The 24,046-nt window shown below is 42.8% G+C and overlaps 1 protein-coding gene across 2 annotated transcripts in view; it reads left to right on the top strand.

Annotated features, from left to right (window-relative positions):
* The window catches only part of syne1b (spectrin repeat containing, nuclear envelope 1b), a 68,139-nt gene that overhangs the window by 36,495 nt on the left and 7,598 nt on the right, over window positions 1-24,046 (top strand). For both annotated transcript variants that reach the window (XM_085441813.1, XM_085441812.1), the window contains 61 exons: window positions 81-2,241; window positions 2,356-2,693; window positions 2,798-2,942; window positions 3,029-3,247; window positions 3,345-3,613; window positions 3,727-3,892; window positions 4,090-4,245; window positions 4,354-4,506; window positions 4,634-4,816; window positions 4,913-5,050; window positions 5,259-5,444; window positions 5,604-5,726; window positions 5,847-6,029; window positions 6,279-6,422; window positions 6,616-6,804; window positions 7,046-7,186; window positions 7,350-7,463; window positions 7,672-7,833; window positions 8,042-8,236; window positions 8,363-8,539; window positions 9,478-9,669; window positions 9,905-10,036; window positions 10,401-10,501; window positions 10,647-10,800; window positions 10,891-11,019; window positions 11,132-11,287; window positions 11,558-11,767; window positions 11,987-12,088; window positions 12,206-12,325; window positions 12,454-12,654; window positions 12,775-12,948; window positions 13,386-13,517; window positions 13,726-13,922; window positions 14,021-14,153; window positions 14,389-14,571; window positions 14,721-14,870; window positions 15,161-15,337; window positions 15,452-15,607; window positions 15,685-15,840; window positions 15,994-16,164; window positions 16,332-16,465; window positions 16,572-16,776; window positions 16,986-17,168; window positions 17,256-17,402; window positions 17,506-17,660; window positions 17,870-18,017; window positions 18,108-18,202; window positions 18,297-18,531; window positions 18,752-18,946; window positions 19,171-19,296; window positions 19,449-19,604; window positions 20,198-20,356; window positions 20,500-20,666; window positions 20,755-20,917; window positions 21,270-21,457; window positions 21,557-21,707; window positions 21,886-22,068; window positions 22,282-22,419; window positions 22,639-22,830; window positions 22,918-23,245; window positions 23,590-23,658. In XM_085441813.1, coding sequence (XP_085297939.1) covers window positions 81-2,241; window positions 2,356-2,693; window positions 2,798-2,942; window positions 3,029-3,247; window positions 3,345-3,613; window positions 3,727-3,892; window positions 4,090-4,245; window positions 4,354-4,506; window positions 4,634-4,816; window positions 4,913-5,050; window positions 5,259-5,444; window positions 5,604-5,726; window positions 5,847-6,029; window positions 6,279-6,422; window positions 6,616-6,804; window positions 7,046-7,186; window positions 7,350-7,463; window positions 7,672-7,833; window positions 8,042-8,236; window positions 8,363-8,539; window positions 9,478-9,669; window positions 9,905-10,036; window positions 10,401-10,501; window positions 10,647-10,800; window positions 10,891-11,019; window positions 11,132-11,287; window positions 11,558-11,767; window positions 11,987-12,088; window positions 12,206-12,325; window positions 12,454-12,654; window positions 12,775-12,948; window positions 13,386-13,517; window positions 13,726-13,922; window positions 14,021-14,153; window positions 14,389-14,571; window positions 14,721-14,870; window positions 15,161-15,337; window positions 15,452-15,607; window positions 15,685-15,840; window positions 15,994-16,164; window positions 16,332-16,465; window positions 16,572-16,776; window positions 16,986-17,168; window positions 17,256-17,402; window positions 17,506-17,660; window positions 17,870-18,017; window positions 18,108-18,202; window positions 18,297-18,531; window positions 18,752-18,946; window positions 19,171-19,296; window positions 19,449-19,604; window positions 20,198-20,356; window positions 20,500-20,666; window positions 20,755-20,917; window positions 21,270-21,457; window positions 21,557-21,707; window positions 21,886-22,068; window positions 22,282-22,419; window positions 22,639-22,830; window positions 22,918-23,245; window positions 23,590-23,658 — 12,185 coding nt within the window. The remainder of the gene's footprint in view (window positions 1-80; window positions 2,242-2,355; window positions 2,694-2,797; window positions 2,943-3,028; window positions 3,248-3,344; window positions 3,614-3,726; window positions 3,893-4,089; window positions 4,246-4,353; window positions 4,507-4,633; window positions 4,817-4,912; window positions 5,051-5,258; window positions 5,445-5,603; window positions 5,727-5,846; window positions 6,030-6,278; window positions 6,423-6,615; window positions 6,805-7,045; window positions 7,187-7,349; window positions 7,464-7,671; window positions 7,834-8,041; window positions 8,237-8,362; window positions 8,540-9,477; window positions 9,670-9,904; window positions 10,037-10,400; window positions 10,502-10,646; window positions 10,801-10,890; window positions 11,020-11,131; window positions 11,288-11,557; window positions 11,768-11,986; window positions 12,089-12,205; window positions 12,326-12,453; window positions 12,655-12,774; window positions 12,949-13,385; window positions 13,518-13,725; window positions 13,923-14,020; window positions 14,154-14,388; window positions 14,572-14,720; window positions 14,871-15,160; window positions 15,338-15,451; window positions 15,608-15,684; window positions 15,841-15,993; window positions 16,165-16,331; window positions 16,466-16,571; window positions 16,777-16,985; window positions 17,169-17,255; window positions 17,403-17,505; window positions 17,661-17,869; window positions 18,018-18,107; window positions 18,203-18,296; window positions 18,532-18,751; window positions 18,947-19,170; window positions 19,297-19,448; window positions 19,605-20,197; window positions 20,357-20,499; window positions 20,667-20,754; window positions 20,918-21,269; window positions 21,458-21,556; window positions 21,708-21,885; window positions 22,069-22,281; window positions 22,420-22,638; window positions 22,831-22,917; window positions 23,246-23,589; window positions 23,659-24,046) is intronic.

The following is a 24,046-nucleotide window of genomic DNA, read 5'->3' as shown; positions in this document are numbered from 1 at the left end:
TTCAGCTCCGTAATCAAGAAAATGTAATCTTTATGTGTCCACAAATTTAAGGAAATGTTTTTTTGTGTGTGTGTTCACAGAACGGATGCCGAAAGTTCATCTCAGCATTTGGAGGCCTTGAGGAAGCTTGCAATAACTCTTGAAGAGCAAAAAGGCACTCTTGAGGACCTCAAGGATCAGAAACAGAAAGTCATCCAGCATTTGAACTTGGATGACAAAGAGCTGGTTAAAGAGCAGATCAGCCACTTTGAGCAGCGGTGGTCTCAGATGCAAAACCTAATTGAAAGAAAAATCCAAGACTCAGTCGTGACCCTAGAGGATATGCATCAAGTGGAGGCCCGTCTGAAAGAGGCTCGAGATTGGGCTGAAGAGCAGCAGCCTGCCCTGTCTGAGGCCATGAAAATGAGTCCTCCTCCTGAGCTAGCTCAGAGCTTTCTCTTTGATCACCTGAGCATCTGCAGTGAGTTGGAGGTGAAGCAGCTCCTCCTGGCTCAGGCCATGGCCGACGCTGACAGGGTGTTAGCGCGGCTGGGCCTCAGTGAACGACAGCATCTGCAGCAGCTGATTTCCGACACACAATCTGAGGTAGAATCTTTGAGTGTGAAGGTGACGCAGCGCAGAAAACACCTCAGCAAAGCTTTTACTGAGAGGACACAGTTCCTGATGGCTGTAAGTCAGTCCATCTCCTGGGTCCAACAGAATGAGAAGAAGGCTCAGGCAGAAGAGTACATTGCTTTGTTACCTGATGACCTAGCCAAGCAGGTCAGAACCTGTCGCAACATCCAGAGCAGTCTGAAGGCCTATCAGAGCGAGCTGACATCCCTCTGGTCTCAGGGGAGAGACCTGATGAGGGATGCGAGTGAGGAAGAAAGGAATGAGATTCTCACAAAGCTGCAGGAGCTGCAAAGTATCTTTGACAAAACCCTTCATAGATGTGGCCAGAAACTTCAAGAACTTGAAAAAGTGCTTATCTCTAGGAAGTATTTCAAGGCTGATTTAGAGAAAATATGCCAGTGGTTGAAGCAAGCTGATATAGTCACCTTTCCTGAAATAAACTTGATGGTTGGAGATGCTGAACTGGAAGCACAGTTGCTGAAGTATCAACAAATAGTTGAGCAGGCAATTGAGTATGAGAACCTCCTCCTAATTGTCCAAAGAGCTGGCCAGGAAATATTGCCGACTCTGAATGAAGTTGACCACTGCTATTTAGATGAAAAACTTAACACCCTTCCTCAGCAGTATAACAGCATATTAGCACTAGCCAAAGAGAAACAGGAGAAAATCCAGCAGGCCATTATTACAAGGAACGAGTACAAGTCTTTCATAGATATCACTCACAAAGCACTGAAAGAACTTGAGGAACAGTATAATAATCTGGGGACTCAGCCGGTAGGCTTGCAAACAGAAGAAGTTGTCAGCCTGCAGAGTGATTACAAAGCAATTCAGAAAGATCTGAGCAACCTGGGTCTAGCAGTGAGTGAACTGAACCAGAAGAAAGAGGGATTTCGTAGCACTGGCCAGCCGTGGCGCCCGGAGGAAATGACCCAGCTCGTGAGCCTGTACAATGGACTGAAGAGGTTGGTGGAACAGAAAGTGGAGCATCTGGACGAAACCTTGGAGTCGTTTGAGGACCACAAGGCGATGGCTATGCAGGTTGACTCTGAGTTAAAGGCCACAAAAGAGCAGCTGGTTAAAGTGAATGCAGAAACGCAGTCTGCTGAGGAGAGGCTAAAGAACTACCATGCTCTGGCAGGGAGTCTCCAGAGCGCCAACTCTCATTTGTCAAGACTCATGGAGCAGATGGACACTCTTGCTCCTCGTGTGGACCAAGCAGCCCATGATGCCTCGAAAGAGCAAGTGGTGCTCTGGCAAGAGGAGCTGCAATCCTTACAAGCTGCAGTAGGGGAGCTGATCGAAGAATGTGAGAACAGGTTTATCCAAAGCAAAGACTTTGAGACGGAGATGAAAAGGACCCTGGACTGGCTGCAGCTAGTCAGGGATGATCTTGACTGTGCTGTGATTGTGGATGTCAGGGTGGAGAAGGTCCAGGAGGAGATCAGGAAGCAGCAAATCATGCAAGAAGAAGTGCAGTCCAGGCTGAGAATTGTGGCTGCTCTCAGCAGCAGGGAAAAGCAGGAGTTTATCAGTGCCAATGAGCTTGTCCCAGCCCACGTAGATACAAGTCTTGAAGAAATGGCAAAGCTACAGGCAGATGTTCAGAAGGCACTGACTGCCAAACAGGTGGGAACATCTTTAGTGAATGTAAATGTTTCATTTTTGAAGTTGTTAGCTGTTCAGTGAATTAGATCGATGTTTCCTTTTCATATTTTTCTCATTTGATTTTTTTTGATTAAGATTACTCTGGAGGAAGCCTTGGTGTTGTGTCAGAAATACCACTTCAGGATGCAAGCAGCGTGCGAGTGGCTCGAAGATGCCGTATCTTTCCTGCAGCAAGCTAGCTTGGGTGTGGATGTGGAGAACTATGAAGAGTGTCTGAGGCAGCAGGCAGATATCATGGCCACAGAACAGGAGTTTCTCAGCCACCTAGAGGAACTGCAAACCCTCCTTCCTCAGCTGGAGAAACTGGTCAACCCTACTGCTAAAGAGCAGCTACGGGTGAGTGTGGAGTCGGCAAAGCAGAGAGGCGTGGAGGTTCGAGATCAGCTCCAGTGTCACCAGGAAGTCCTTCACAGGTAATAAGAAAAGAGTCCGATCATGCAATCTGCCCTTTATCTGCAGTTTATTGTTGGTCTTTTATAGTGGTACTTTATACTTGAATATATTCTGTTTTTCTCAGCTGTGTGGCCCAGTGGAAGTCATACCAGGAAGCAAGGCAGACTGTCATTGAGCTTATGAATGAGGCTGAGAAGAAACTGACTGAATTTTCTACTGCAAAGGCAGCCACAAGCCAAGAGGCTGAAGACAAGCTAGGCAGTCACAGAGTATGATAGCCTATAATATTATTTTATTCAATAGGTGGTGCTTCTGTGAATGCTTCATGCTACTGACATTCTTTCAATTTTTTCAGTCCCTTGTATCTCTGGTGAATGGCTTCCAAGAGAAGCTGAGTGGTTTAGAGGAACAGGCAGCTCAGCTGGAGCTGGTGGGGAGTGACGCCAGCAAGGCCACCATCAGTCGCTCCATGACCACTGTGTGGCAGCGGTGGACACGATTACGCAGTGTAGCACGGGGACGGGAGAGAGTACTTGAGGACACCGCACAGGAATGGAGGACTTTCAGAGAGAAGGTACACTGCAGCCAATGGGGAGAAATAATATTTTGCTAAGTATGGAAAAATAAAGATTTGCAGTAGAAAACATCTATACTTATGTTTCTTTATATAGATGGTGAAGGTTAAAGCGGTCTGCGATGAGCTCCAAAGTCGTTTCCCTGACAGTGCTGTGGAGAAGGCTTCCAAAGCCACTCTGCAGTCTCTGTTAGACCAGCATGACTTGTTGAGCCAAGACTTGGAGCGGGAACTGTCATCCCTGATGCTGCTGCGCCAGTACGCACTCAGTCTGCTGCATGATGTGGAAGTGCCTTCACCAACAAATGGACAAGATGAGCTGCCCAGCCTGAAGGAGATCAGAGCTGTACAAGACCGAATGGAAAGGTAGGAGGATGAGAAACTTTAAACAAGTCCATCTGTAGCGATCAGAGATGAAAAAGTGCGATCTATGTTGCTGTTCAGAATATAAGATGAATTAATTATCTATTTGTCTTCAGCCTTTTGACACAGTCCAGGACCAAAAGAGCTCAGGCAGCTCAGGAGCTGAGGGACAGAGAGGAAGTGGAGAAGGAACTTAGTGTTGTAAAAGCCTGGATACAGGAGACCAGGGAACTTCTTCTCAATCCCACTCCAGACATTGATTCTCTGTTGCAGGAGCTTGAGGTATATCTGCCATCTAAAATCTGTCGTCTACACAGAGAAATGTCCAATTTGTGAATTAAATATGTCTGAAAAGAACACTGTTGCTCACACTATACCTCGACTAAGTCTCCAAAATATTCTGTTCTCTAATGGCCAATATCAGTGAAAGTGTTTGATGCCAAAAAAGGCTAAATAGGTCTTCTCTTTATTGCGCATAGGTTGTGCATGGAGATGTGATCACTTATCGTCAGAATGTGGATAAATTAGCAGAGCAACAACAGAGCAAGTACCTGGACCTCTACACTATACTCCCTTCAGAAATCTCCATGCAACTAGCAGAGGTCTCACTTGCTCTGGGTGCTATTGAGGATCAGGTACTCTACAACACACACAGCCCTGAATATAAACTAGACATCAATGGGCATCGGTCATATTTGTAGCATTTGTCACTTCTGTCACTTCTTTTCTCATCTATTTTCCAGGTTCTTTCCAAGGAGAGAGAAAATCAGAAAACCAGAGAAATAAAGGAGGACTTCAGCTCCAGAATCCATGACATGTCAGAGAAACTCAAAGCCATCTCCACTAAATTTAAGGAAAAATCTCCTGATGTTGACCATGCCAAAGAAGAGGTCAAGGTAGAATGCTTACTTTGTGTTTGATCGTATTTTATGTGTTGTTGATAAAGGAAACTCTAAAATTACACTTTTTTTCATTGAGAACAATGATTGATATAAACTTTTATGCACCGATTTTTTTTCTCAGAGTCTTTTTGAAGACTTGGATACCTGCGGTCGCACTCTTGCAGAGCTCGATGCAGCTGTACAAGAGTTTGGCCGCAGAAACCCCCTGCTGGCCAAACAGCTAAGTGATGCCATCAGCAAGCTGTCAGAAATGCATCATCACACATCAAGACTAGCAGACTGTAGAAACAACTGGCTCAAAAAGGTTTGTTTGTAAACCTTTATATAACAATAAGTTATATAAGTCCAACATAGTAATAAAGGTAAAGAGAGTTTACATTTTCTTATTGTGGCTTTTCAGGCTGTCTGTTATTTAGATGAGTATAATGAGATGCTGGACTTCATTGTGAGGTGGTCAGAAAAAGCCAAAAGCCTGGTGAGGGCAAACATCATCTGGAACTCCTCTGTTCATCTGCAGGAACAGATACGGATGTACCAGGTGAGTTGGCGTGTTTTTTAAAGTGTTATTAGTCTCTCTAAAAAAGCAAAATCTAAATGGGTGGACATGGCTTGAGCTGGATTGATGCATATACACGTAAACGTGGTCACATTTAGTCATAAATGGGTTCTGTTTTTTTGTCTATGGCAAAGTTAGCTGTTGTACGAAACAATGCTGTGACCACTAACCTTTCTCTTTCTGTACTCAGGCTGTCCTGCGTGAGTCTCGAGAGCTCCACGGGGACCTTGAATCCATGGCAGAGAAAGTAGAGCTTCTATCTGAGGTGTTACAGGTCGAGTCTATGAGCCAGCAGGTTTGTGAGCTCAGTCGACACACCGAGGAGCTTCAGCAAAGCATCAAGACACGACTGCAGAGTCTGCAGGATGCAGACAAGGTACAGAAAAATAAAAGATTTTGTTTTTGTTTCACTTGTTAAGATTTTTGATAATCTCTATTTTAGTTTAAAATCATGTTTTACTAGTAGAATTTACCCAAAGGAGCATTAATACTCGTAGCACTTTGTGAAAATTATCTTATGGACGTCTGTCTTCAGAGTATGGAAGCCCTGGAGTATGAAGTGAAGGCCCTCCATGTTGCTCTGGAGCAGGTCCAAGCTACACTGACTTCACCAGAGTTGGCACGCCAGAGCCTCAAAGAACAGCTGGCTCAGAGACAGGTAACCAACAAATATGAATGCCTTTTATTTATTTATTGTTAATAAAGAGCCTCAAATGTTCACTTTTCATCTTGTGTATTTTAAACATTTTCATACAATATTAACTTTACATTTTTACAGCGTCTGCTGGCGGATATGGAGAGCTTCAAGCAGCAGGTTCAGGCCGTGCAGCTGTGTCAGAGTGCACTGCAGGTCCCAGAGGAGGTGATGCCTAACCTTGCTATCTGTCGCACAGCTCTGCGCCTGCAGCAAGAAGCCAGTCACTTGCAGCATGTAGCCATTCAGCAGTGCAACATCTTACAGGTACAGGGGGACGCTGCTGCTGCAGCACAATAACGTCAACACTGTATTCACAGAAAATATGCAACAATGCTGGGTACTGATAGAAAGTTACTTGACACCTTTAAGGTGTGTTTTGAGTCCTTTCAAAGTTGTAACCAAAGTTTCTTTCAATTTTTAATACGCACTGGATTTGAAAAGTTTACTCTTTTTACATTCTGAGATTTAACGAATTATGTAATATTAAAACTTATTTCACTTCACTTTTTTCAGGAGGCAGTGGTGCAGTACGAGCAGTATGAACAGGAAGTCAGAGATCTACAGGGGCTGATAGAGGAAGCGCACCGGGTCATTCAGGACAGACCAATCCCCACCAACAACATCCAGGAACTGCAAGCCCAGATCCTACACCATGAAGTACAGTACTTTAACTCTTTCACTTTGCCCGTCTTTCTTCTTAAGAAAAACAGGAGCCTACTGTGTGAACATGTGCTGTATTCACTGCTGTATTTGTTATTTTGATTAAAAAAATCCTGATATCTGCTTGTCTTTCATACTGAGCTTTATATGTAACCCATAACTGCTGTGTGTATTTTGTATTTTTGACTAGGAACTTGCCCAAAAGATCAAAGGTTACCAGGAGCAAATCGCCTCACTCAACTCAAAATGCAAAATGCTGGCAGTGAAGGCCAAGCACGCCACCATGCTCCTGACAGTGACTGATGTAGAGGGTCTGCCTGAGGATCTCCAGGAGATGGATGGGGAGAAATCAAAGAAATCTGCAGCTCAAGCTGTCGTGGTAAGAGAACATCATGCACAACATAATGTGCTGATGGCTATAAAGTTTGTGCTGGATAATAAACAAATATGTTGACCTATTCTACTGTTTAAAGCTTTAGCATAGCCCGGATATTTTTCTTTAATTCGCTCCTGACAGGTCTATTGTGGAGCTTTTACTTTTATCTACGCCTTTCCTATGCATCATCTTTTCCGATTTACCTTGCATGTCTGCTCTTCTGTTTTCCTGCATGGTGTGCCAGATGACAGCTGGACGCTGTCACACCCTGCTGTCACCTGTAACTGAGGAGTCTGGTGAGGAGGGCACTAACAGCGAGATCTCTTCTCCTCCTGTGTGCCGTTCTCCTTCTCCCATAACTCACACTGAAGCAACTGTAACCAAGGTTTCAGCCTTCTCTCTTCTTTTTGTTCGAAGTTGCTGAGTAAAAAGATTCTCTTGTGTAGTGTAGATGACATTAGATTTGCATCTTCGTGCAAGTATTTCTGTCTGGTTACTATCCATTTAATAACGTAACTTCTGATGACACCCTTTAAATTTCCCTTTAGATGGGACGAGGGACACTCACAAGAGCTCCCATTCAAGAACTGTATGACCCAACCTTTGAGTCTGTGGCCAACTTAGATGACCTGCAGCGCTCCTGGGAGAGTTTAAAGAATGTGGTATGTGAAAGTCTTCATCTTCATGCTTTTTTAATAAAAAATGTCGATTACGAGCACGTAGATTTGAACATTTTTTAATAAAACACTATTTTCAGCAACTAGAAACAATGTTATGAATTTGGTATTTGATTATTCCTTGTTAATGGTTATCATTACTAGTGTATGAATGGTATTTCAGACCTTTTTTATACTCTGTTTTGTCTTACAGATCAGTGAGAAGCAAAGATCTTTGTATGAAGCTCTCGAGAAGCAGCAGCATTACCAGGGTTCACTCCAATCAATCTCTTCTAAGATGGAGGCGTTAGAAGCCAAACTCAGTGAGCCTCTGGAGGGAGATAAAAGTCCGGATAGCCACATAAAGGCACATAAGGTTTGTCACATACAGAAAGGGCTTGCATATTGTGAAGATTAGAGAGCTGAGTTGAGGAAAGTCAGACTTGTCGAAGATGTATTTATCACCTTGTTTTGAATCTTTAATATTATTTTTATAGGATTATGGTATTTTGTGTAAACATTACATCATTATCTCAGTTCTTGCTTGTAAACTGAGTAGGCTAACTTTTGGTTGTTTTGTAAAGGGTCTGATAGAAGAGATTCAGAGTGCGCAGGAAGAAATAGACCGGCTGCAGACAAGCTTCACGGAAGATTTGGCCACTGATGCTGTGGACTCAGACATGGCTGACCAGCTGGCCATGCAGTCCTCCCTTGCTGTGTTAGCTGAGAGGATGGCCACCATCCACATGAAAGCCTCAGGGAAACAACAATTATTAGAGGTATTTTTTGCAAAAATCATATCAAATAGTAGAACTAGTTGTTTTATTAATTAATCAAACGTTATTTCTCGAATACCAACTTAGAAAGTTGTTATAATAACTCAAATTGGATGTGGCATCCTTCAGGAGCGTGTCAGTGACCGCCTGGAGGGTCAGCTTCAGGAACAGGCCGTACAGCTCTATCACACCCAGGCAGATGAACTGGACCAGTGGTTGGGCAAAATGCGCAGTGCTGTATTGTCCCTCCTTGAACCTAAACTTCCAGAGGAGACAGATATGGAGAATCAACTGGCTGAATGTCAAGTAAGAGTTCCCCCTGCTGTTCACCTGCAGTAATGCAGCCTCAAACACTGCCGTACTTGAGAATATTAATGGATTTGTGAATATAAATGTGGGGTTAATTAATAATGCATGTCACAGGAAATTTTCAGAAATGACAGGTGGATGTCTGGAATTACTTTTTAGATGCTCAGGGATTTTTTTCTGAGCACACTAGTGCAAATCAGATTTGTCAGTGGATTTTTACCTACGTCTCATCTTTCAGTATTTTGTCCTTATTACACATGGATCATTTCAGGGGGTCAGGGGCCTTTCAGTGAGTAAACAAGCGTATTAGAGGAGTAATAGGGACCTTCACATGGCTGGACCTAAGTGACTGTAGCACTAGTCTTAAGCAGATTATGCAGATTTCTCTGTGCGACAGGGGCATGTTAGAAGCCTAGGGCTGTGTAGTCAGAGCTCGCTACCTGGATTGGTGCTCGGGACAAAGCTGCTAGAATATCCAAGTAGGGGAATCCTAGAGTACAGGGAGTGTAGGATAGCAGGGTGGGAAGCGATTCTCTGCTGTAGAATAACATGCAGACTCTAACGATTGCAAAGGAATGTCAGTAATATCAAAAAACAAATGTTTCTTTAAACATCTGGATAGTCTTTACTGATGGGCACTGACAGCTGGTCTGGAATTAGAATGGTGTTCTACACAGACAAACTGGTTTGTAAGTTGAGGGGGAGCATGTATGCTGAAGAGCACGGAGCCTGAAGGATTAGCGGTAATATGTTGCACAGGAGGCAAGGCCGAAGAGGTGGGCCAAGGATGAGAGCCGTCCCTGTCCTTTGGACAGGGAAAGCTGCTGGTGAAGGGGGTTCATCCATAGCTGGAGAGTCTGTCGTGTAGATGGAGGAGCTCCTGTAGGCGGTGAAACACGATGTTTGATCTGGCGTCTCTCCTCCTACTGCTGCAGAACATGATGCTGGAGATTGAAGAGAAGGTGCTGGCCCTCTCAGAGCTGTCAGTTCACAGTGAGAACTTGCTGCGGGGAGGCCGCACAGACACTAGAGAGGAAGCTGAACATTTGGCGAGGAAGTTACGCACACTGAAGGGTGGTTTGTTGGAGCTGCAGAGGATGCTACAGGACAAACAGAGTAACATCCAGGTGAGGTTGCTGCATGGGCTAAATGTTGTCATCTGCTAATGTGTGTGCATGTAGTGCAGAATATTTGACTCTGTGTTTGGTCCTCACTGTGACTACCATATTTGCAAAGTTTGCACTGGTGTATTTATCAGCAATGGGTCTACAACAAATGCACATGTAAATTTTGAATTGTTGTATTTGATAATACTACTTTTTCTGAAGCATTTGTCTTATATCTAACTTTCTGATTCGACAGGGTTCTCTGCAGGAGCAGGAAGACAGTGAATCAGACTCCAGCCTCTCTCAGAGTCCCAGTGTACAAGATTGGCTGGCCCAGGCCCGAACCACACGAACCCAACAGCACCAAGACAGTCTTCAGAGACAGAAGGTGATTTTCTTTTTTTACCCTTCATTAAGTTCAGTATAGACTTAAATACACGTTCTTACATAGTTTGTCATTGGATTTCTTTGACTATTACCCAGGAATGCACAATAAATGTTCTTATCTTAATGTTGATGACAAACTTTAATTTGTCTTTTGGGTCAGTCCTCATCTGTGAGTTGAATGTAAAAAGGAGTGAGTGTGCAATAAATGACATGTCCCCACAGGAGCCAAAAATATGTGCTTCTCACCAAAACATGTGTATCCCTAAGGGTCTAACAAGCATTTGTATAAATAACTTCATAAATGTTTCTTTGTGATGCCACATACAGTCTAACACTGTTGTTTTGTTGCTTGTTTTCTACTGTAGGAACTGGAAGAGCAGCTTGCAGAGCAGAAAAAGCTTCTTCAGTCAGTTGCCAGCAGAGGAGAGGAGATCCTCATCCTGCAGGCTTCACCCAGCAGTGCCAGGTCTCTTAATAACAGTTATATTATACATGAATAATAATTAACTGAATAATAAAATATGAAGTATATGTATGAGGTTCATTCTTATGGCAGAATATAAATGTAAGTAATGTAACAGAGCACTAATTTATTCTCTGTCATCCTGCAGTATGACAGAACCATTTTCACCGGCAGCCTTGGCTGAAAGGGAAACGCAGGCTGGGCGGGAGCAGATGAGGCAGAGATGGGAGAGTCTGAGACTGGAGCTCAAAACTAAACTCCAGCTCCTGCAGAAAACCCTGGAGCAGGACCACAAGCAGCCAGTACATATCCCTGTGTTTTTAATTCCTGTTAGCATACACTCAATAGAAAAAAAAAATCAGAGTGTTTAATATGTATTTTTTGTCCTTTAGGTTTTTTCGAGAGCTTCCCGTGTGTCCACATCTGGGCCGGTGTTTAAAGGAGACACCCAGGCTGACAGGTCCTCTCTGAAGACTCTGTACGATAGCTTCAGGCAAACAGTAGAAGACGTCACCCCGCAGGTTTAGCATATCTGTTATTATATTGTAATGCAATGTTGGAAATGCAACTTTTTATTTCAAGCATGTGGTCTCAATGAAAACGTACATTCTTCCCATGTACATGTGTATGTAGCCTGGTGGTGGTGAGACACAGGTGGCGCAGATGGAACAACAGCTCTACACAGCTGTGTCATCCACCTCCTCCTGGCTGGATAATGTGGAGAACAACGTCTTCTCTGGCTCAGTGCTGCTGGCTGAAAATGCAGAGACCCAGCTACAAAAGCAGGAGGTACAATTGGCCTTATTTGTGGAGCTTCAGTAAATATTGCAGGAAATCTGAAATGAATAAATCACATGATCAGAAGGGTTAAATGGTAACGTCTACACCAGCATGCGGCTAAAGTTCTGGGTGGGAAGCATGGTGCTGGTGCATAAAAATAAAGCTATGTCATTTTAACTGCAGTGTTACACCGTCAATCAAAATGCTTTCCCATATTACAGATTTCACCTTGTAATTATTTAGTATAAATCAAGCTGATGATTCTGACCTCTTCTGCAGACCTTGGAGAACGATGTGAGGCATATGACGGAGGAGGTGAAGCTCAGCCAAACTCTGCTCACTTCATCTTCAGCGTTAAGGCACGAAGAACGAGTACTTTTGGAAGACAACCTTAACTGCCTCAAAGAGAGATTAGGAGCTCTGGGTTGTGCTCTGGGACAACGCTGTGACCAAATGAGGAGCAGAGCACATGAACTCACATCCTATCAGGTTTGCCTCATATTGTGCTTTTTGTTTTTCAAGCCCTTTAATGTTTGACGATTTAAAGAGACAGCCGCTGGGGAAATGCTTCTTTTTATTAAGTTAAGCCACTGTTGCAGAAGACAAAGACAAGCCTATAGGAAACAACATTTATATCTTTATATTATGAAACCAGACATGCTTGCATTTTGTCTTAATTTCCTATAAATGACCTCGTGTCTTACACAGACTGAATTGCAGCTTCTTCAAACTGCTTTAATTGAGACCAAATGCCAGATACTGCAAGCCCTAGCTGGAGCAATGGATAGACCAGCGTCAAAACAACTGGAGGTAATGCAAGAGTTGACTAATATTCCTCCTGAAGCTTTAACCATCTTCCATTAAAGCTTGCAGAAAACAAGAACATTACTGTGAATGTCTTTAATACATCTAATCGGTTTCTCTCAGGTCATTGCCAGTGCAGAGGAGAGCCTGAAAGACTTTGAACAAAGAATCACAGAACTTAAAACCAGAGGATCAGCACTGCACGCGGATCAGATCTCAACAAACAAACTGCTCAAACTACAGGTAACATACATGATTGATGGCTCACGGAGAAATCATCAATTTGGTTTTACTTCTGAATGTACAGTGAAGAAATTACCGTCAAATTCAAAAGATGCACAACCGGAAACTGATTTTTTGTGTTTTTCCAGGATTCTTATGAGGAGCTGGTGATGACAGTGGGTTCCCGGCGCAGTGGGCTGAACCAGAACATGGCACTGAAGGAGCAGTATGAACGTGCTCTGCAGGACCTGAAAGACCTGGTGGACACAGCTAAAGACAAGATGGCTGCCGATCAGAGAATTATTGCCAGCTCTGTGGAGGAAGTCCAGAATCACCTGGACAAACATAAAGTATAGTCACCTGCTAAATCCTTTAGGCTTAAAGAATCAACAAGGTTACGTGTTGAACCCAATTTGTTGTGATGCAGGAGACAAATAGAGCTGATCGTCTTTGTTTCTGGCCTCTTTTAGGAGTTCTTCCAGGGTCTAGAGTCCCATATGATTCTAACGGAAACATACTTCAGGAAGATCAGTGGCCTGATGCTTCCCAAAGAAAACCAAGCCTTGGAAGAGACACTAGCTGAGGCTCAGAGAGTCCTCAAAGAGGCACACAGTAAAGGAGTTGAACTGGAGTGTATCCTAGAGGTAGGTGAAGGAGTATATATGCCATATTTGTGTAAAAGGAAGGTTAACATAGTCACAAAAATTCTGATAACGGATAATTTTGTGACCAGTTCCAAGTGTGGTTGGTTTAACTGTATCTTATTACATGTAGATATAATAGATATGACATGTTTAATGAAAGACATTTACTTAGTTTTTAAATGTTATATATTAGAACATCACTAGCTATATAAACACATTTTTAAAAGCCTTTTAATTACCTTGAAAAAAATTACATATTAAAGTTGGTAGCTATGAGAGTTGGAGTTGTACTGTAGGACAAAAAATCAAATTAATGGTAAAGTTAAAAAAATATTATTATAGTTACATAGTAACAAGTGTGCTGATTAAAAGAGCAAAGATGTACTTGTCAGACGACTGAATTTTAAATATTTATTTATAATAATGTTTATTTTCAGACTTGGTGCCATTTGGTGCAGGACTACCAGAGTCTGAACCAACATCTGGAGGCTGTTGAAGAAAGTATTCCTTCTGTTGGTCTGGTTGAAGAAACTGAAGAAAGGCTTATTGACAGAATATCATTATACCAGGTACAATGTCACATGAGCTCAGGTGTAAATTTACTACATCGGGCTAATTGTTTAGCTGTGACAAAGGAAGAAGCCACTTAAATTCTCTTACATGCTGATTAAGCTTTAAAGAAAGGTTCAAGTCAAAATGGGCTTCCTGTCTTTGCTGCAAAGTAGAAAAATATATTTATCTAGCTGGAAACACATTTTCTTCTTCTTCTTTGCAAAGGGTCTGAAGGGGAGACTAGCGGAGCACCAGCACAAGCTCTACCAGGTGTTGGATGAAGGTAAACATCTGTTACTGTCAGTGTGCTGCCCCTCGCTGGAGAATCAGCTCGCACTCTTGGGGGAACACTGGCTCAACAACGCTGCCAAGGTCAACAAGGAGTTACAACGCCTCGAGGCTATTCTGAAACACTGGACCAGGTCAGAAAGACTTCAAAAATAAGGACTGTTTCTTAGGCTTTGGATATAAATATCCGGTAAATGAGTGCACGGTCTAATTTCAATTGTTTTTTCTTTAGGTATCAAAGGGAGTGTGGAGAGATGAGCGAATGGCTGCAGTCTGCTCTGGAGCGTCTGGAGTTTTGGAACACGCAGGCGGTGTTAGTGCCACAGGAGCTGGAAACAGTCAGAGATCATCTCTCTGCTTTCCTTGTGAGGCCAAAGACAATCAATTTGGTTGATTTGTTTTGTTTTTGCTGGCCAACCAGCTGCCTCACTTAATGGCAGTTGTAGGCATGAACATAACACCTCAGTTCAACTGTAGCATATACTACAAATTTACTTGTATTTGTTTAATATTGTTATTATCTTCTGCAGTAGCACTGTTTTGCTGCAGTCTGGTCCACATAGTTTTGATTGGATGATTTTCCACTTCTCTCTTTTTTAGGAATTTTCAAAAGAAGTTGAGGGAAAGTCTAGCCTTAAGAGCTCAGTGGTTAATGAGGGCAACCAGCTGCTGCGGCTGAAGAAAGTGGACACGGTGGTATTGCGCTCTGACCTGGCACGGATTGACACTCAGTGGGCTGAGCTACTCACACGCATCCCAGTGGTCCAGGAGAAGCTGCATCAGGTATCGTCACATGCAGCCAGACTAAAAAGGCTTACCTGCTTCAGGACAAATAGGATTACCTCTTTCTGCTTCTCCAGTTTGCATGCAAAAGTTTTCATTGCAGTTTGTTTTTAAACTACCAACATATCGGTTTCTTTTTTTTTTTCTAGATCCAAATGGAAAAACTGGCCTCCCGTCATGCCATTTGTGAGCTGTTTAACTGGATATCGCTGATGGAGAGTGTCATTGACGAGGATGAAGAAAACCTCAAGAGTTCTGTGGGATCAAGTGTGATTCAAGACTATTTGCAAAAATATAAGGTAGTGGAGCATTTTTTATTGATTCATGACAGTTTTTGTTTACATGTATGGTCTGAACTCTTATTAAATCAAAAATATAACTTTTGGTTTGAATGGTTTTGGTTTTTTTGTGGTTTGCCATTGCAAGTAAGGTTTTTTTCTAGATAAAATTCTTCTTCTTCTTGTGTTGAGAGCTAAAATTTTGATTTTTAAACATGGAGTTTTCCTAACCTGATCATAATGGTGATGCAACTACTGGTTCTAACTGTAGATCTTTTATTATAAAATCTCCTGTTGTTTCCTCACTTTAGGGATTCAGAGTAGATTTAAGCTGTAAGCAGCTGACTGTGGACTTTGTCAACCAGTCAGTGCTGCAGCTCAGTGGTCAGGATGTGGAGAGCAAGCGCAGTGATAAAACAGATTTTGCTGAGCGTCTGGGAGCGATGAACAGGCGCTGGCAGATCCTACAAGGCCGCATCAATGAGAGGGTGAGGACGTAATCATTGATAATGTTACAATAAAACCAACAGCATATTCACCCAATGTCCTTTATCAATGCAACATCCAAAGTTAACTTTTTTTTTTGCATGAAATTCTTAAAGATCCAGTTCCTTGAGAGCCTCTTGGAGATGTGGTTAGATTATGAGAGCAGCATTCAGGCCCTGAAGTCTTGGATGGCAACTCAAGAAGAAAGGCTGAAGAGGAAACACCGGATAGAGGATCTGACATCTGTGCAGAATGCTCTAAAAGACTGCCAGGTACTGTAGATCTGATTAAGATATTCTTGCCCTTCATCTTGTGTTTGTATTTGCTAAATAAAAACAATTTTTTAAAGGAAATGGAGGAACTGGTAAAAGAAAAAGAGAAAGAGCTGGAGCGAGTCGAAGAGCAAGGCTGTGCCCTTGTTCAAAATAAGACTGATGAGGCCTGTGCTATCGTCATGGAGACACTCCAAGGTGTCAATCACACCTGGGCTAACCTGGACCACTTGGTAATCTCCTTGTTCTTTTTTGTTTATTTTTTATTACCCGGGTTAGACCCATTTATTCTATGCTCGCTTGTCCATCCCTCTCGTGCTCTGACTTTGGCCTGATTTTGCAATTTACTGGATGTAGATGCATGTTTTTGATTTCACCTTCTACAGATTGGGCAGCTAAAGATCAGCTTGAAGTCAGTGCTGGACCAGTGGACTCTATACAAACACGCTTCAGAGGAGATCAATGGCTACCTGATGGAGGGAAGGTACTCTGTGTCTCGTTTCCGCCTCCTCACAGGCTCACTGGAGGCTGTTCATCTGCAAGTGCAAAGTCTGCAGGTATATTAAGATAAAGGGGCATTCAGTGTATTTTACATGTTTACTGACTAAAGCCTTTAACTGTATAGATATGAGTTTCTGAAATCTTGTAGCAATGTTAGGGGTATGTTTCTTAATGTGATCATTTAACTGCTGGTGAATTAACCACTGTATCTGTCACTGTGAAGGATTTGCAAGGGGAACTGGAAAAACAGGAGAGCAGTCTCAGAAAATTTGGTGCTGTTACCCACCAACTGCTGAGGGAGTGTCACCCTTCAGTGTCAGATTCTCTTAACAATGCCCTGAAAGATGTCAACGCAAGGTGAACCTAATTAGCATGGTGCTATGCTTATTACTATCATTACTACTGGTGTTTCTTTAACGAATTTAAGACATTTATTAGCGTATTACCATGTCATTGCACTTAGATGGACTGGCTTACTGGAGGAGATTGGAGAGCGTCTCAGAAGCAGCAAGGCACTGCTTCAGCTGTGGCAGCGCTACAATGAGCTTTATGAGCAGAGCTGCAACAGCATCCAGCTGCAGGAGGAAAAAGCAGATCAACTCCTCAAGACCACCTGCAACAAGGACATTGCTGACGATGAGGTGTCTGATTGGATTCAAGAATGCAGCGTGAGTCAAGCCACAGCTTTGCAACTTGCAACAACAGAAAAACTCCTCAGTATTTTACTTCTAAAGCCTCATTGTGAAACCCACATGGATATGAAGGAAAAGTTTAATATATTAAACATCCCCTCACGTGTTTGGTGCAGTTGGATGTTATGATTAAGTTTTGATAATGAAGACATATTGCCCTGAATGTTATGGGTGTTTTATTTCAGGAGTTGCTCAGGTCCCAAGCTCCAGTCCAGGCCTCACTTCAAGTTCTCCAAGAATTGGGAGAGCAGCTGAAACAGCAGGTGGATACATCAGCAGCGTCTGCTATCCAGTCCGATCACCTTTCTCTCACCCAGCGGCTAGCTGCGGTGGAACAGGCTCTTACTAGACAGCTCACCGCTCTACAGGTAAAAAAAAAAGATTTATGAAACATACTTTTTTTTTGTATAGGCAATCAGTTACCAAGCCAGTATTTTGGCATTCTTCTATACTAGACTGGAGTTCAAGACTATGAAACCTTTAACCATCAACTGGGATCACTGGGGTCCTGGGTAGTTGAAGCTGAAGAGGCTCTGAAAGCACAAGATCCTAATGGCTCTACTGACCTAACGGTCATCCAGGACCGCATGGAGGACCTCAAGGTTTGTTTTACTGTTTTCTTTTTTGAGTTTGGTGAACAAAATTACAGAATATCACGTACTGGTTCGACAGCTGAAATGTTTCTGTAATTTCTGGGCTTTACAGAGGCTCATGTTGAAATTCAGCAGTATGGCACCTGAGTTAGAGCGTCTTAATGAGCTTGGTTACCGGCTCCCTCTTAACGATTCTGAGATTAAGCGCGTGCAGAACCTCAACAGAAGCTGGTCCACCGCCTCAGCACAGACCACAGAGAGATTCAGGTAAGACAAGAAAATTACAAGCCAATCTGAAAAGGTTTAAAGCCATCCTAATTCAAGATACTCTGTTAAATAACAAGGTTAGATAAATACAATAATGAATGAATGAAGGACTGGCACAAATACCATAAAAAACAGTACAAATGTTCGGTAAAGGCCACTCTCCCCATCTAACTGAGATATAAGATCACCTTTTGTTTGTTTCCTTGCAGCAAGCTTCAGTCATGCCTGCTGCAGCAGCAGACCTTCCTTGAAAAGTGTGAAACATGGATGGAGTTCTTGGTCCAAACAGAAGAGAATCTGGCTGTAGAAATTTCAGGGAACTACCAGAGTTTAATGGAACAGCAGAAAACCCATGAGGTTAGGGCCCATTTGAAGAAAAGGATCCTCAAGCAGTATATTTTAATTTTGTTAACACATATAACAAATTTAATATTTTTTATCTTACAGTTATTCCAAGCTGAGATGTTCAGTCGGCAGCAGATCCTCCACTCCATCATCAGTGATGGGCAGAGAATGTTAGAGCAGGGTCAGGTAGATGACAGGTAAACCTATTCGACTACTCTGTAGATCTTTGTTTACCACCATACTCCACTGCAAGCCTTTCTTTGTCTCCTGTCTTTCTGAAATCACCTACAGAGATGAGTTCAATCTGAAGTTGGCTCTGCTGAGTAACCAGTGGCAGGGCGTAGTGCGACGTGCTCAGCAAAGGCGCGGGATCATTGATGGTCTCATCCGCCAGTGGCAGCGGTATAGAGAAATGGTGGACAAGCTGCGCAAATGGCTCTTGGAAGTGTCCCATCGTACAGAGACCCTTCAGGCAGGGAATACAGTTCCTCTGCAACAAGCGCGTACTATGCTGGACGCGGTCCAGGTACATAGTGACAAACCTGACTGTAATACACATTAATACAGCAGTGACAGCAAAGGCTAGCTAACATTAAGAAGCTGTTGCAATGTGATGTTCTTCATGTAATAAACCAAAAATATAATATCTGATAACCTTAAACATGTAACTGCAATTGTGGGTTGGGTGTTACCTGTGTAAATTAACAGGCTTGTAGCTTGATAGGAATCCTTTCTTCCTTTTTCAGATGAAGGAAAAGGTGCTGCAGCATCAGCAGGGCAGCTATATCTTGACGGTGGAGGCTGGCAGGCAATTGCTTTTATCAGCTGATAGCCGAGCAGAGGCGACCCTGCAGGCAGAGCTCACTGATGTCCAGGAGCGATGGAAACAAACCAGCATACGGCTGGAACAACAGAAGAAAGAGCTTTCCACTCTGTTAAAGGTAAAAACGACAATACGCTAGCATGTTCTGAATTCCAGGCCACTTCAGAATACCTTGATGGCTCCTATAATTCTTGCATTTGTATGGACAATCTCCATTGTATGTATAAAGTTTTACATTGATTTCTTTATAATACACCAATCTCTTCTATTTGTAGTTTCAGTGAGGACAGCTTTCTAGAGCAACTCGTAATTTTGCCTGTGTTTGTAATCTGTTGAACGCAGGACTGGGAGAGGAGTGAAAAAGGGATTTGTGGATCACTGGAAAAGCTTCGAGCCTTCAAAAAGCAGCTTTCTCAACCTATTCCCGATCACAATGAGGATCTGCAAGCTGAACAGATCCGCTGCAAGGTAACAACTTGAACATTTTCAAAATTGACTTTTCTTTGTGCATCTAGGTGTAAGACATATATGTAGAGTTATTTAAGTGTATGTTGAGCTGATGTTTTACATTGTTCAGGTGCTTGTTTAGTGTTTTTATAGTGGCACTGTTGTTTTTCCAGGATTTGGAAAATACATTTGACGGCTGGACAGGCGATCTGGCCCATCTGACCTTACTGAGAGAGTCACTTTCTTGTTACATCAGTGCTGAGGACCTTTCTGTCCTACAAGAGCGTATTGAGCTGCTGCATAGACAGTGGGATGAAATCTGCCACCAGGTACAACTCTTGGCACAGTCGCTTACTATTTTGGATTCTCTGAATATACTGTGTGCTAAAAGTCTGATTCTCAAAAATTAGTTTATAGCTACATTCTACATATTACACAATATTTACTGTGTAACAGTTAAAAGTCCCAGGAGACAATGTTACTAATGTCAATCTTCACTATACGATACAAAGCATATATTTGTATATGTAGATGTTGCTCAGCATTTTTTTAAATGGTTGGAGCAGTAGTTCGATTTTGCTGAATGTGCCATTGTGCAACAATTTTGAGAAAGGAATACACTGAGAGGAACAGTTAGCGTGACAAGTTAATGTAATCAGTCAGTCAGTTAAGAAAAGCTGAAACCTCAAGGTGATTTCGTTTTTTCACAGTGGCATCCTGTGTGCAGCGGATAAACTGCACACACAGGAAATACAGCACTCGCTCACTGCGTGATGCAAATGAAAGCGTCTGAACGGCTTCCTTTTGAGCCTTCTTGATCTTTATTAGCTTTTGTTTTAAATTGCCATGCATTCGTTGGCACTTTTTATGTGCTTTGCAGAGAGGTGCAGTTAACTTGTCATGTATTGCTGTTCTTCCACAGCTGTCACTGCGGAGGCAGCAGGTAAGCGAGAAGCTAAATGAGTGGACTGTCTTCAACGAGAAGTATAAGGAGCTCTGCGAGTGGCTCACTAACATGGAGAACAAGGTGTCCCAGAATGGAGACGTCAGCATTGAGGAGATGATCGAGAAGCTTCGCAAGGTTTGCACACACCTCAGATATTTACAAAGTTTGACAGTGTTATTTAATTGTTGTATTTCAGTTACGTTGTGTTTTTCCTACTCTGCTTCTTTTACAAGTGCAGTTTTTTTCAAATTTCCTGTTTGCATTGCGTTGTATGCCAGGACTACCAGGAGGAGATCACAGTAGCAGAGGAGAACAAGCTACATTTGCACCAGCTAGGAGAGCGCCTGGCCAGGGCCAGTCACCAGAGCAAAGCCACCGAAATCGAACAAAAACTCAACAAAGTCAGTGACCGCTGGCAGCATCTCCTCAATCTCATTGGAGCGCGGTGAGCAGACGTGCAGTCACAGCTGTGCAGCTGTGTTTTTATCCCATGCTGGGTTGTTTGTAACTAATCTGTTAAATTCTTTTAACAGAGTAAAGAAACTGAGAGAAACTCTAGTGGCTGTGCAGCAGCTAGATAAAAACATGAGCAGCCTGCGCTCTTGGCTCGCCCACATCGAAACAGAGCTGTCCAAACCTATCGCCTATGACTCCTGTGATGCCCAAGAGATTCAGAGGAAGCTCGATCTGCAGCAGGTGACATAATATACTAAACAGGACCTAAAATACATATGTGCAGCTTGCCAGGAATCATTCAGTCTGTGTCAAATGCAAGCTCTTTAATAGCAGACAGGCAACAGGGCTTTGTAATCATTTAGCTGAAATTTCTAAAAACATTCACATTTTTGTAATCATATAATGAAAATGTAACTATTAGTATCAATTCTATGCAAACAGGTTTTGTGATATAATACACTAGTAAAAGTTATTGTTGTACAGTTTGTAACCACTTTCAAAAAGTCATTCTCTAACTTTCTATCAAGCTTCTTCCTTCTCCTTCTGTCTCTCATCTTATTACTTACTGTGTCACTCTTTTCTTGCCCGTCAGGAGCTTCAGCGTGACATAGAGAAGCACAGTACAGGAGTGGCGTCTGTGCTGAATCTATGTGAGGTGCTTCTGCATGACTGTGACGCCTGCGCCACCGATGCAGAGTGCGACTCCATCCAGCAGGCAACGCGGAGCCTTGATCGCCGCTGGAGGAGTATCTGTGCCTTGTCTATGGAGAGGAGATTAAAGTAAGACGTTACACACTAGATGAAAGCATCAAATGCATACGTTATTATGGATAACAGGTAACTGTTATAACTGTTTCCTGAAATTATTCCCTCTGTTAGGATTGAGGAGACATGGCGTTTATGGCAAAAGTTCCTAGACGACTTTGCACGTTTTGAGGAGTGGCTGGCCACTTCAGAAAATACAGCTGCTCTACCCAACTCCTCTGGTGTGCTGTATACTGTAGCCAAGGAGGAACTAAAGAAATTTGAGGTATTGCAGAATTATTTTGTGTACTCTGTACAAATGATCAAACTACCTACTGTTTTCACCTAGTAGGACAGCATTAAATAAGAAAATTCTATCTCTCAAATGCAAACATGTAAACGAAACACGAAGCTAAAACACAAAAGCAAATTTCTTGAGAAAATGTATGAATGTGTTTTTGTAGGCCTTCCAGAGACAAGTTCACGAGAGTCTGACTCAGTTGGAGTTAATCAATAAGCAATACCGCCGCCTGGCCAGAGAAAACCGCACTGACTCTTCCTGCCGGCTGAAGGAGATGGCACATGATGCCAACCAGCGATGGGACAACCTGCAGAAGAGGGTGGCATCCATCCTCCGCAGGCTTAAGGTACAATTGTTCTACTAGTACTTATATATTATTTCCATTTCATTTTTGTACATTTTAATTTAAATTTCTGTCATGCATTTCTGGATTCATTTCTTTTCATCTAACTTTTCTGTGACTGCTTATTATTCACTAATAAAGCCCGAACAAAGGTTTGTTCCATTTGCATGATGTGAAAGCATAGACTAACACCAGTGTCCCTCTTTACACGTGCAGCACTTTATTAGTCAGAGAGAGGAGTTTGAGACAGCCAGAGATGGCATTTTGGTTTGGCTGACAGAGATGGACCTTCAGCTGACCAACATCGAGCACTTCTCTGAATGTGACATTCAGGCCAAGATCAAACAACTCAGGGTAAGCCTGTCATGATATTTCAGACCAAGAAAATCCACTGTGCATTTTTCAAACACTGCTTTCTACTGACTCTTACATATGTTCATTTTATCTTCATTTCTAGAGTCAGTTTGCACTTGTGAAGAGCAGCTAAATGGATATTTCATAATTAATGTGAGATACACATCACACACAACTTTGTGTTTAGCTTTAACAGCTTGTCTCTCTCCGGCTTCACAGTCATTCCAGCAGGAGATTTCTCTAACAACAGCCAAGATCGAGCACATCTTCCACCAGGGGGAAGCGCTGATAGAGAAGAGTGAGCCTCTGGATGCTGCTGTCATCGAGGAAGAGCTGGAGGAGCTGCAGCGCTACTGTCAGGAGGTGTTTGGTCGAGTGGAGCGCTACTACAAGAAACTCATTCGCCTTCCTGTAAGACCTCAAAATTGAGAGAATCTGACAGATCTGTGGCTTGGGTCCAAATGTAATCTTTCCCATACTAAAGTCCTTTATCTTTAGCTTGCAGATGACGACACTGAAGTGTCATTGTCCGATCGTGAGCTGGAGCTAGATGAGCATTGTGATTTGTCCAGTCTGCCGTGGAGTGAACGTTTGGGGGATGGCTTCCTGTCGCCTCTGCCGTCCTCCGGTCGCTCAGCTTCCTTGGCTGCCCAGCTCCGGACTGAGCGCTCGGGCAGAGACACCCCAGCAAGCGTGGACTCCATTCCCCTGGAATGGGACCACGACTACGACCTGAGCCGTGGGCTTGAGAGTGCAAGCAGGGCTCTCAGAGAGCAGCAGAGTGAAGAGGGAGACTTCCTTCAGCGTCCTGCCTCAGGCTTGTCAGGTAGGTTCCCATACCAGTGCAAAACTATGCTTGAAATTTAAGAGATTTTTCAGAATAATAACTTTTCTTTATCACTGTTAGCTGTTAAAAAAACGTTAGAAGAGCGATATCTTAAACGACTGTGCCTCTGCATCTTTTGAGAAGTCCAAAAAATGACATCAAAAGTTCCCATAGGGGACAGAAAAACACATAAGGAACACAAGAAAGTTAGTGAAGGGTTTATCTGTGACTGATTACATTATGGCGAGGATTTTCTTGGTGCCGTTGAATACCAGGATAATCAGTTCACTGAGTCATTCTGAAGCCCACTGCTAAATGTGTGTACTGTATAATGTTTCTTCCAGATGTAGTGATCCCAGAGAGCCCTGAGGCCTTTGTTAAACTAACAGAACAAACACTGAGGTCTTCCACTGGTAGGCAACAGCAGACCCCAGCATGCCACATGTGTTTGGGGCCAGAAATAACAGACACACTCTGAGTGATGAAACACTAGTAGTCTGTTCACCAGCTTGGAATTTGATTTGTGTTCATTTCTTCTCTTAAACACACTTTGGGCACAAATGGCAACACTTTCTAACCCTGGGGAATAGGGTCAATTCCATTTTTATTCCTTCTATTCACTTGTTCTGCTTTGGGCTCTAATTCAGCAGAACAGAAATGGAATTCAGCCTAACCCTTCTTTCTAACTAGCTTTATTCATTTTTTAAACTTGACTTGTTCTTTGTAGCTAACCTGTTTGGATTTGTTGATTTGCATGTTTTTTTTCTTTCTTTGAAAGAAATGTATTGATTCTTATAGAAG

Source organism: Copadichromis virginalis, linkage group LG19 (genome assembly GCF_057382275.1).
Source record: "Copadichromis virginalis isolate Kocher_CV1m ecotype Utaka linkage group LG19, C_Virginalis_male_GT1.1, whole genome shotgun sequence".
Lineage (NCBI taxonomy): Eukaryota > Metazoa > Chordata > Actinopteri > Cichliformes > Cichlidae > Copadichromis > Copadichromis virginalis.
The sequence above is the reverse complement of the archived record's forward strand: the minus strand, read 5'-3'. Positions and strand labels throughout refer to the sequence as shown.